This window comes from Brassica napus, chromosome A3 (assembly GCF_020379485.1).
Source record: "Brassica napus cultivar Da-Ae chromosome A3, Da-Ae, whole genome shotgun sequence".
NCBI lineage: Eukaryota > Viridiplantae > Streptophyta > Magnoliopsida > Brassicales > Brassicaceae > Brassica > Brassica napus.
Window position 1 is genome coordinate 5,601,265 of NC_063436.1, and position 12,733 is coordinate 5,613,997.

The following is a 12,733-nucleotide window of genomic DNA, read 5'->3' on the forward strand; positions in this document are numbered from 1 at the left end:
TGAAATTTCAATTCTTCAAATTTTATGCCATTTATGCTGAAATTTTTGTCAAATTAGAGATATGTGGGTCCTACACTATTCTTCTAATTTTCTAATGAATGAAAAAATTATAAAGCAAAAATTCCTCCTCCAATATTTGATGAAGAACGTATTGAACAGAAATTCATACGTTTATTCATTTTCTCAACTGAAATTTCATTCATCATTTTATTCATTTTTTCATTCAAATAAATTGTGATGTTACACATTATATTATTTATCAAATTGTGTTACCCATTATAATATCTATCACATTGTTCATGCTAAATAATTTTACCATTACGGTAAAAGGCTTCACCATACAAAACAACCGCAAACAGTTTTACATACACAATGCTAAAAATCTTGCATAAATCTAAATACATTAGGCATAGGGTAAACCGTTGTAACATCCTATAGCAAGTATTTGACAGCAGGGTCATAGGCATGCCCATGTTTATAAACATTGCAATCATCTTTAGTCAATCAGTACTTATGACTGTTTCATCTGTCAAATTCTTTTTCTGTTCAACCTGCAGCACCATGAACAAGATGGTCGACAAAATCAACATTGCGTATGACAGAAACACTCGTTAAAAAAAAAAAAAAAGATTTATCCCGTTGGTTCCAGAATTTCTTTTCGCCTTTTGCCTCTGAGAGAGTCTACAACTCAGACAGCATCAAGAAAGATTCAGAGACCAAACAAGTTTCTATTGTTACTAAAAAATATCTGTGAAAACACTTGTTTTGCCTCACTAAATAGAACTATTTTTCTTTTCTTTTTTCTTATCTCTTCCAAGCTTGTATAATTTATAAAGATTATAAAAAAAAAGAACAAAAGAATGAAAATGGTAACAGCCTTTACCTTCCCCAAAGTTTCAAACCAATAACTTTTAGATTTTGAAACAGAAAATTAAAAGTTATTTTAAGCATCAACCAAATGCAAAAGAAAAGAGAGTAAAATGTTCAAATCTGTGGTAATCTACTCATTATCTGGTTATATACCGATTGTCCCGTTTCCGAACCCGGTTCAACCTTAGGCTCCATCCCTCTCTGCATCATCGCTTCACTCATCCCAACCGGTTGACTCATATACGACGGGTGAAGCATACCCGGTAATTTCCCTTGACCAAACGCTAAACCAGGTATCGAAAGATTACCCAAACCGGTTTGTGCTAGACCGAACGCAAAACCGGAAGGAGGACCCAAATGAGGCTGGAAGCTAAACGGACGTCCAAACTGAGACTGGTTGAGCTGTCTATCAAACCTGCCACGTGGAGGCTCTGAGTAATGATTAGTTTGAGCGGTTGAAACGCCGCTGTTACCGTTTCCACCGCCGCCACCGTGGCTACTGTTACGTGCGGCAGGGACCTCGTGGTCGTGTTTGCCTTCGTAAGTGGTTATAACGGATTTGAGATCATGAGAAGCTCTCTCTACATGCTTTCTCACTGTACATCCAGGAGCTGTGCATTTGTAGTAACTCCTACAAAAAAAGAAACGTTTTTTATTACAACGAAGAGACAAATGTGTTTTATTTTAGGGACAATAAACACTTGACAGAGTTTTGTAAGAACCTTGGATTTGGATTTCCTTTGACAACTTTCTGACCATACTTTCTCCAGCGATAGCCATCGTCAAGAATGTCAACATCACTCGTTGTCTGCACAACGACTCTTGGCTCACGTATAGCTCTCGTTGCTCCACTCATCTCAATTGCGTAAGCTTCAAGTTTCCTGAAAAAACCAAAGTCAGAACAGCTGCATGTTTGGATTTGATGATTCTGTGTTTAAAGAAAACCTTCTTTTCGATTCCGATTCATCTCCTTCTCCTCCTCCACCTCCATCATATCCCAAAGAAGCACTCCCATGAGTCCCTTCTCGATCATCTTCATCTTCATCATTAGAGAATGTCGACGAAGCATCCACCATGATTACACCACCATTACCATCACCTGACTCATACTGACCTCCTTCTTCCCCATTGTTCTCAATGCTTCCAACTTGTTGTTGAGTGTTATCTCTCTTCTGCTCCTGTTGTTGTTGTTCAGCTTGTTCAGTTCCATCTAGTTGCATTCCTGAGCGGCGGTTAGGTGGAGGCTTGGAGTGATTATGAGCTCCTTTGTATATAATCTCAGTGATGTGGCCTTCTCTTGATCTCTCCACTTTCTTCTTCACTTGACAGTTCGGGTTTGTGCACTTGTAATAGCTTCGTGGATACTCGCTTCCTTTCACTAGCTTCTGTCCGTACTTCCTCCAGTTATATCCATCCTCTGCAGGTGCACCACCACCAACCATCGAATCACCACCTCTTTGCTCTTCTCCTTCTCCTTCTTCCACTTCTTGATGATCATTGGTGATTGTTGTGGCATCAGATGACTTCCTCTTCAAGCCACTTTGTTCAGAACCGAGTTTTACATCTTCTTCTGGGGACTGATGAGAAGGACTGTTGTTGTAGTTACCATAATCAAGTGGCGTCATCTCAGTTGCGCTTTGGAAGAAAGAGGAAGAGGATGTTGAAACAGGATGGAATGTGAATGATGCTCCAATGCCGTCAAAAAACTCGTCTTTCTCTTTATCAGAAGCAGCAGAAGAAGACAAGCCATTGCTGTTGGCACCCGGGAGAAATGGAAACTTCCCTGTAGTTGGAGACGGTTGAGCCTACAAAGGTCACATTGCTATTCATAAAATGTTTCATTATAACATCAAGATAAGGAAACGACTTGGAGCTTACCAATGGGTTAGAAAGGAAAACAGGAGACTCCAAGAGTGTTGCAGGGCTAAGGCCAGGAGAGGAGATGGTTAAGCAAGGACTAGAAGAGTCGGTGTTAGAGCGGATATTCTCAGTGTTTAGCCTCGGAGTGTTGAACCCAGCACGAGCGGCGATTCTTTCTCTTAAGCCACCTCCTGAAATGTTGTTGGTCTGTGAAGAATCCTTGTTGTTATTACTAGTAACCTGACCATGATTCAAAGATAACTCTCTTTCAAGAACACGTTTCGAGCTAGGATTACAAGGCACCCACTCTCCCATTACAGCAACAGTTTCTTCAAAACCAGACATTTAAGGTCTATAGGAAGTTGACTGAGTCTTTGCTCAAACTGAGATGAAAGTCCTGAAGCATTATAAGAGATTTAAAAGGCAGTCACAATCACAAACCTTATAATATATTGAAGACATGATCATATACTTAGTCAACTTCTAGTATTAAACAAATACATTAATCAAGCTAAGTAACAGTATTTGAGACAATTGTAAGTGGAGTGGACCAGTGAAGTTAAAAACTACTGTAAGATACACATTTATGTTGTTTTGGGTCAAGAAAGATTTTTCAAAGTTAAGTTTAAACCTCTTGTCTTTTTCAGAGTCGACAAAAATAATAAAATTTATAAAAAGACAAGAAAATGTAAGTAATTAAGATAGTAACATTTTTTTTAATCTCTTTCACACGTTAATCTACTTATTGGGATCTCAGGAAATTTTTGGAAACTGAATCAACAAATGATCGAATTACGGAGATTAAAAAAGAGAAACAAAGCAATAAGACGACGTTAAACTATAGTATAAACTAAAACTAGACGGTTAGCAAATACTTAGAAGGTGTTTAAGCAAATCATGGTTTGTTTTTACAGAACAATTTAAAATTCCAGGATTTAAAGTTAAAGATAAAACATTTTAAAAACGCATGGAATTCAAATCGCACAAGCAAAAACGAGTGAGACCATTCACCTGATTGATTGAAGACGACGAACCACAGTCACAGCCGCAAACGAAAACTTTTAGTTCCGCCGCAAACATCCAACTGGACACCGAAAAAAAAACAAAAACCCAACCGATCCGGATCCGAATTTAGCAGTGGATTACGAGAGATATGTTCCTCTTCCTGTCTCCTTCGTCTTCAGGATTTTCTCTCTCCTAAACGAGAAAGATATGTTTTTTTTTGTTTACACAAAACAAAATGATGATGAATATTTGACAAAAGAGCAAAGATTTCAACAGTATGATTAGATTAATCACTGTGACTTTCTCTCCATCGACACGAAAATTATAATAAAAAATCAACTTTGCGTTTGTTATGCTTTGAATTTATAAAAATTAATATAAAAGAGGAAGACAAAAAAGGAGACAAAGAGAGAATTATGAAACCATTTGATCTTTGTTTTCTGATTGTTACTGAAGACAAGGTAGACAAGGAAGAGGAAGAATGAAAGTTTTTGCAGAAATGGTGAAGAAGATGGCTATTTGTGATTTTGTGTTACACAAAACGTTTTCTGTCTACTGAATTTTCCTATAACAACACGCCACGTGGAGTAATCGAGGTTGAGAGAATAAGATCGTCGGCTAATCGGTTTGATGTGCGGTGAGGTGTGGCGCAGGTGATCTTTAACATTTATTACTATTCCAGTTTCATTTTTTCGGGTTTGGCTATTAATAGGAATCCCTTATATACTAAAGCACAAGTCACTCAACAAATAAATTTTTGACATGTGGAAAATATTAAAATAAATATAAAAAAATGCCAAAAAAAAGAAAAATTGTAAATGCTTAAAAAGAAAAACAGTTTTGTATTTCGTGACAAAAAAACAGTTTTGTATAGTAACTGATTTTTTTCTATGTAAAATAAAAATGCTAATATTTCTCCCACTACACCCATGATCCCACTATTTTTGAAACTGTGCATTTTTCACTGGATAAAATTAACTCACGATGTCCTAAATCTAAATTCATTTCTTCTTGCCAAATTTACAATTCTTACTAGATCCATACCGAAACAGTTCTGGCCAAACAGTAGCACAAGAATTAATAGTCTTCCAAAGATATTTTTTTCAATGAAAAGAGAAAAAAAAAGGGAATATAAACATGTTGTGGATTGATAGGCTTACCATGCAAAGTTGGAAAAACGAAGGTTATAGTCCGGGTTAGTGAAACTAAAAATGTCTATAATCTCCATGCTCAATTTTTTTTTCATGAACTGAGCTCTCTTCCAACCTATTTATAACTTTTTCTTCTTTTGTTTTGCTATTAGAAAGACAAAAAATCGGGGTTTAAGAAAGACAAGAAAGAAAGACTCTCATATCTAATCTCAGGATGATTATCCTTAGTTTATAGATGCTTTTACAATTTTATAGAATATTATTTTTGTTTGCTTAAGAAATAACCTACACATTCTATTTTTATTTTTCTTATATATTGTTCCTTATCTTTTCTTATATACATGGAGAAGAAATAAAAGATAACAAGTGATACTGACACAATTATTTAGAAAATAAGGTTAATATTTTTACTGTTTTTCCAAGATATATGTTTTCTCTGAATTCTTATATCTAATAATTTATTTGCTGGTTTTTAAAAAGAAAATTCAATATTTTACAATTATCTAGCGTCTTTTTTTTTGACTCGATACAATTATCTTGCGTCTATATTGAAAAATGGTAAATATAAACCAAAGTTTTATTTTGTTTTAAGTTTATCACTGATAAACCTCAAAAATAAAATTTCTTAGGTTTATATTCAAAAATAACATTTAGTTTACCTGTAAACTCTCCATATTATATCTAAAAATATTTTTTACATATTAGTGCCCGTACGTAGTACGGGAAATAACACTAGTAAATTTTATTAAAAGCGGGAAAATTATTGCCAAAAGTTCTTACTCTGCCACATGTCGAATGAAGAAAAAAAGATAATTATTATTCTATTATTGCACTCTTATTATATTGGTTCGATACATATTCAGAAACTGATAGAAAAGAAAAACCGAATTATCCTTTGTGGAGGAGAACAGATAAAAGTTAAATATAAAGCAGGTTGTTGTTTTTACTATAAGTGTCACATTGTTATAAAATTCTGGAACATAACAAATCGTATCTGCAAGCTATTTATAGTCTATGTATGTGAGTAACTATGCTAGAAAAATTAAGTGAAAGGGATATATATATACTTTGCCAAAATATTGGTACCATTAACAAGTTGTAGATTAAAGCATGGCAAGAACAAACACAAGGAGTGGATTAATGTACAGAAAATTTGTCACTTGTTCTAACTTATATTGACATCCAATAGTCAAAATATGTTTGTGTCAACCAGTTACAACAATAAGCAATTTAAATAATCTATGTTTTTGTCTTATATTGAGATTTAATTAGTCGATTATTAATTATTATGCTTTTAAGTACACAAATCATCGTTTAGTCGAAGTTCAAACTAGTAGTATATGAAACTAAAGACGTACATTTTGAAATTGTTTCATTTTGAAATTGACATGTTCTCGTACATCTTTCGACTTATATCAATAAACGTGTAACTGTTTAGTTTTGAATTTGACATGTTCTCATACATGCATCAGGCATGTGATCTTTTATTTTCTAATTGGTATTTTACATGCATGCATATGATTTGATGAAACATATACTCTTAAATTAAAACATATCCAGGAGATACTTTTAAGATACATTGTAAAATTTAGAGGTTGCTTGCATTATTGCATAGAAAAATGACTCAAAATAGATGAAATGTGATATACTACCTGATGATAAACGGATCATGAAAACTGAAAAATCATCAAACGAACAAAACAACTCCCGACAAAGATTCTTTACAAATAGTATATTCAAGATACGTTAAATATTTATGTCTGCGTAAACCCTAAATACACAATTTTAAGTACCGTTACTATCAACTACGGATGAGTAACGTACGTCAAGGGCTACATAACTTGCGGTCTCAGAAAAATATAGAGAGACTAGAGTATTTCAGTTTATGAAGACATTAATAAAATAGAATCATTTAATACTAGATTTAATTATAGAGTACTCTTAAATCTTAATTATACCTTAAATTGAATATTTAATTGGAAATGGGGTGGGCAGTTTTTCCAAAAAACCCGGTCAAAAAGAGACATTGACCAAGCCTTTAATGGTTTTTATTTTCTTTTTCCTTTTGTTCCCTTTAACAGCCTCAAATAATCACGTTACAGCGCTGTGACACAACACTCATGTGACAGCCGAAGCACGACTGGCGTGGAGTAATTCTTTCTCTCTCTAGTGGGAGCCCGCAAAACAAACTTTCAGACACAGAGGATCGACGGCTCTGATTTCTTGTCAGTTCTTACGTCTATAGTAGGCCCCATAGTGTAATATGGACCCACACTAATGGAAAGACCAAACATGGGTTTTGAAATTTTACACTCAGCCCATTAAGCCCAACATGCTTGAATAAATTATAAAATATATATTGGTTGACCTAACTGACTTGTTCTGACTGTCGGATGAGCGAACCAAAAGTCAACAACTTGAAAAAGGTAAATGACCCGACCCGACGTAAAAGACCCGCACCGACAAAGTCACGATAGGAGCCCAAGTGGCTGTAGTGGCACAACTTTCTATAAGGATTTTCAGTGCGTTGGATTAGCCTGACACGAGGAAGCTGATCTCTACCCGTTGCTTGTGTATGCATCACCGTTTAAAAATCACTCAGCCGTAGTAGAAAGTCCAAAACTTTAGAAGCTCTTCTCTGTCTATCTCTTTGGTAATTTTTCTTTCTTCTTCTTCCTTTGCTTGTATAGTTTTGTTGAAACCATGTTATGATTTGTTTTTTTTTTTATTTATTTGAAGAACTTGAAGTGTTTCAGTGTTTGGTGTTTTTCTCTTGAGAAACAAGTCTTGTCTGCTACTCTGTTTTCTAGGAAGGATTGTTCGGAACTAGCTGTTGTGTAGTGAAATTTAGTTATATTTCCGCGGTACGAGTGTACTTGGAGCTTTCCCGCCGTATAACCACGGAGCAGTGTTCTTTGGACAAAAATAGAAATAGTTCATGTTAGTATGTTATTCAAATTAATAGCTTCCTACTGTAACCAAAAGAATTTGACTTTTGAGATTTCATTGTTTTCTTGTTTTAATATATAGTCCTTGAAGATAATCTTTTTGTTTGTTGTTGTTAATAGCCTCGTGCTCAATCCTCATAAACAATCCGCAAGGCATTTGTATTTAACATATAGTATTAGACGTAAGAGTCTAACAAACAGTCATCAATTCATCTGCATGTAATGCAATTAATTATAGAAGTGTCAGTTGTTAGGAATCGTATAGAGGATTGCATTTAGTAAGTTGTTTGCAGTTTGAGTCTTGCTTTATTTTCTTGAACCTGAGAATTTGATCTAAATCTTAACTACTTCCATGTCTGGTTTTAACACCATATTATATACAAAGAGTTTAACAAGAATCTTGTTTATAAACAATATATTTTGATTTTATCTTGTTCGCTGCTGTGGCGCATTTATCTTGAACTCACAGATAGTTCTTTATGGTTAATATTGTCATCTGCTTTTTAAGTGCGTTTATCTAGTGTTAGTAATATTTTTTCTGGTAAAAAATGATACATCCTTTGAATCATTCGAGTTCATGTTAAAGAAGAAACGTCCCTTGTCTAGGCTTTCTTTGTTATACTATTGTCATCGTTCTTTTAGCCACTTACTCTAGCCCCTTGTGATTCCAGTGCAGAACACACGAAACAATCTCACATGGCTGCATTTGCAACCGCAGAAGCGTGTGACAGTAACGCAGAACTAATATCAAACGGAGACCTACGGGCCCTCCACCCAATCTTCAAGATCTATGGCCAAAGAAGATGCTTCTCCGGACCAATCGTGACACTCAAGGTCTTTGAAGACAATGTCCTAGTCAGAAACCAACTAGAGACAAAAGGAGAAGGTGCAGTCTTAGTTATAGACGGTGGTGGAAGCATGAGGTGCGCGCTTGTTGGAGGAAACCTCGGACAGTTAGCTCAGAACAACGGGTGGGTGGGGATTGTGGTGAATGGATGCGTTAGAGATGTGGATGAGATCAATGACTGCGATGTTGGGGTTAGGGCATTGGGTTCTAACCCGTTGAAGTCTAGTAAGAAAGGTCATGGTGAGAAGAATGTGCCGGTTAATATTGGAGGGACTTTGATCAGGGATGGGGAATGGCTTTATGCTGATAGTGATGGTATCTTGATCTCCAAGACCGAACTCTCCGTCTGAGTCAGAGTGTTCATCTGCTAAAGTGCTAAGAGACTACTGCTGGTTTATTTCGAACTTATTTGTAATAATCGGTTTGATATTCTAAAAAAGAAAACCATTTTGTGAGATTTGTGAACTATATAATAATAATAACAAAATTATTATTAGTTCTTTTTGAAATGAGCTACAATATTTATTTATTTTGCTACTTCTCTGCTTTATTTAATTTTAGAAGATGTGAATCATGTGACCGAAAGGGACAAATGGTTAAGGAAAAGTTGGTATAACCGTAAAGCTAATACTATTAGTTTAAATAAACACTTGGGTACTATGATTATACCTGAAGTCCCATCTCCACTGTCCCTCTCTGTGTTCGAGCCACTAGACGGACCCTGCCTTGCCGTCTCCGAGCCATTAACATCTCCACAAGCTTCTTCAGTGTTTGTCCATTGGTCCAAATTCTTGAAGCTGAAGCACATGTTCCAAGATCCACAGAACATCACCTATCGTTGGTCTATCCACACCATAATCCGCACAGCATTTCTCTGCAGTTTCCGCAAACTTCTTCAACGAGCACGGTTTGATCTGATCAGCGATATTCGGATAAACCATTTGATCTAGCATTCCCTTCTTTTGCCACTCAATAGTCCACTCTGCTAAGTTCACTTGCTCTCTTACAAGCAACGGATCAACAGCTGGTCTAGCGCAGAGAACTTCGAATCAAACAACTCCAAACGAGTAAACATCGGACTTATCAGTGAGTTGTTCAAAAAAATAAAAATAAAGACTTGAATGTAGTATACAAGTAAAACAGTCTAAAATAGATTAGTTAACTATATTGCATAATATAACTTTGATTTGTGCCACCGCACGGGTAATTTGTTTCGCTTTTATAAATAATTTTTGTTTTGTATAAATAATATAATATAAATTTATTGTGGTAACTAATTATATGATAATTATAATATGTAATATAATTATTGTTGTTGATAAATGATTTTGTTTGCAAATATTTTGGTTTCAAAATCTTTTGATTAAATATATGTATATGAAGTAGAAAAATATAAGGATCCAAAATGCTATTTAAATAGTAGTTATTTATTTTGAAAGATATTTGTTATTATATTTGAAAATTATAAATTAATTCATCCGCAAATGGAAAGTATTAAAGCGGAAAATAGATTTTTGTATACCGATAATCATTAAATAATACTAATATTGCTTGCAAGTAAAATCATGTATATTTTTAAAGATTTTATAAATTGTAGTTTCAAATTTAAGCTTGATTGATCGGCAAGTGCAGATATGACTATGTATAATTAGTGAAAAATAGTTGTTTATACTTATAATCGTTGTGTATTAATGTGATAGTCAAACTATGAAGGAAGTCTTTTCTATTGCAATTGTTAATATTACCTTAAATTTGTAACATGGATTTGTCTGGTTGGTATTGTGTTAACGAAAAATATGAACATTGAACTTTTGATGTTTGTTTATAAATGACATAAAAACGATTTTTGAAAATCCGGTAATTGCTCTGTTTTTTTTAAGTTCAAGTAGTAAGAAGTGAAGAATAAAGCAATGATGTACTTATAAAAGGAGGAAGTATATATTACGGAGGCGTTGAGTTGATATTTTTGGCGTTGTTTCAGTTTAAAAAAATTAATTTCGGATAGAACATTTATTAATTCGAAAAAGACAAAGAAAACATAAATATAGATCCAATTAATACATCAATGACATAGGAGTGTAAATAACTTGCAAAATTAAGGAGTAATTTAAATTTGTACTTAGATTTTTAATGGATTAGATAGATATAGATTTATCTTCAATTCTTAGTAATCTGTATAATTCTTTTTAATGAATATACTTACGCATCCCTTATATACTAAAGCACAAGTCACTCAACAAATAAATTTTTGACATGTGGAAAATATTAAAATAAATATAAAAAAATGCCAAAAAAAAGAAAAATTGTAAATGCTTAAAAAGAAAAACAGTTTTGTATTTCGTGACAAAAAAACAGTTTTGTATAGTAACTGATTTTTTTCTATGTAAAATAAAAATGCTAATATTTCTCCCACTACACCCATGATCCCACTATTTTTGAAACTGTGCATTTTTCACTGGATAAAATTAACTCACGATGTCCTAAATCTAAATTCATTTCTTCTTGCCAAATTTACAATTCTTACTAGATCCATACCGAAACAGTTCTGGCCAAACAGTAGCACAAGAATTAATAGTCTTCCAAAGATATTTTTTTCAATGAAAAGAGAAAAAAAAAGGGAATATAAACATGTTGTGGATTGATAGGCTTACCATGCAAAGTTGGAAAAACGAAGGTTATAGTCCGGGTTAGTGAAACTAAAAATGTCTATAATCTCCATGCTCAATTTTTTTTTTCATGAACTGAGCTCTCTTCCAACCTATTTATAACTTTTTCTTCTTTTGTTTTGCTATTAGAAAGACAAAAAATCGGGGTTTAAGAAAGACAAGAAAGAAAGACTCTCATATCTAATCTCAGGATGATTATCCTTAGTTTATAGATGCTTTTACAATTTTATAGAATATTATTTTTGTTTGCTTAAGAAATAACCTACACATTCTATTTTTATTTTTCTTATATATTGTTCCTTATCTTTTCTTATATACATGGAGAAGAAATAAAAGATAACAAGTGATACTGACACAATTATTTAGAAAATAAGGTTAATATTTTTACTGTTTTTCCAAGATATATGTTTTCTCTGAATTCTTATATCTAATAATTTATTTGCTGGTTTTTAAAAAGAAAATTCAATATTTTACAATTATCTAGCGTCTTTTTTTTTGACTCGATACAATTATCTTGCGTCTATATTGAAAAATGGTAAATATAAACCAAAGTTTTATTTTGTTTTAAGTTTATCACTGATAAACCTCAAAAATAAAATTTCTTAGGTTTATATTCAAAAATAACATTTAGTTTACCTGTAAACTCTCCATATTATATCTAAAAATATTTTTTACATATTAGTGCCCGTACGTAGTACGGGAAATAACACTAGTAAATTTTATTAAAAGCGGGAAAATTATTGCCAAAAGTTCTTACTCTGCCACATGTCGAATGAAGAAAAAAAGATAATTATTATTCTATTATTGCACTCTTATTATATTGGTTCGATACATATTCAGAAACTGATAGAAAAGAAAAACCGAATTATCCTTTGTGGAGGAGAACAGATAAAAGTTAAATATAAAGCAGGTTGTTGTTTTTACTATAAGTGTCACATTGTTATAAAATTCTGGAACATAACAAATCGTATCTGCAAGCTATTTATAGTCTATGTATGTGAGTAACTATGCTAGAAAAATTAAGTGAAAGGGATATATATATACTTTGCCAAAATATTGGTACCATTAACAAGTTGTAGATTAAAGCATGGCAAGAACAAACACAAGGAGTGGATTAATGTACAGAAAATTTGTCACTTGTTCTAACTTATATTGACATCCAATAGTCAAAATATGTTTGTGTCAACCAGTTACAACAATAAGCAATTTAAATAATCTATGTTTTTGTCTTATATTGAGATTTAATTAGTCGATTATTAATTATTATGCTTTTAAGTACACAAATCATCGTTTAGTCGAAGTTCAAACTAGTAGTATATGAAACTAAAGACGTACATTTTGAAATTGTTTCATTTTGAAATTGACATGTTCTCGTACATCTTTCGA

General features: G+C 33.2%; 2 protein-coding genes across 5 annotated transcripts; one reads left to right on the top strand and one right to left on the bottom strand.

The window, feature by feature from the left end:
- Positions 1–859: 859 nt before the first annotated feature.
- LOC111212586 (probable WRKY transcription factor 2) lies at positions 860–4,317 on the bottom strand. Of its 2 annotated transcripts, XM_048773125.1 has the most exons (6): positions 4,159–4,259; positions 3,742–3,927; positions 2,749–3,127; positions 1,816–2,675; positions 1,593–1,751; positions 860–1,501 (listed from the first exon to the last, which is right to left on the bottom strand). In XM_048773125.1, exons 3-6 carry the CDS (start codon positions 3,073–3,075, stop codon positions 985–987), a joined length of 1,863 nt encoding a protein of 620 aa, XP_048629082.1. In that variant the 5' UTR covers positions 3,076–3,127; positions 3,742–3,927; positions 4,159–4,259; the 3' UTR covers positions 860–984. The 2 variants fall into 2 exon arrangements, with proteins under 2 accessions (XP_048629082.1, XP_022569866.2); XM_022714145.2 differs by having other exon boundaries at positions 3,742–4,317.
- A 2,962-nt stretch (positions 4,318–7,279) lies between these two features.
- LOC106387428 (putative 4-hydroxy-4-methyl-2-oxoglutarate aldolase 3) lies at positions 7,280–9,186 on the top strand. Of its 3 annotated transcripts, none has more exons than XM_048773131.1 (2): positions 7,280–7,539; positions 8,506–9,186. In XM_048773131.1, exon 2 carries the CDS (start codon positions 8,531–8,533, stop codon positions 9,029–9,031), a length of 501 nt encoding a protein of 166 aa, XP_048629088.1. In that variant the 5' UTR covers positions 7,280–7,539; positions 8,506–8,530; the 3' UTR covers positions 9,032–9,186. The 3 variants fall into 3 exon arrangements, with proteins under 3 accessions (XP_048629088.1, XP_013682744.2, XP_048629094.1); XM_013827290.3 differs by having other exon boundaries at positions 7,385–7,539; positions 8,511–9,186; XM_048773137.1 differs by lacking the exon at positions 7,280–7,539 and adding an exon at positions 7,642–7,826 and having other exon boundaries at positions 8,511–9,186.
- The last annotated feature ends 3,547 nt before the right edge of the window (positions 9,187–12,733 follow it).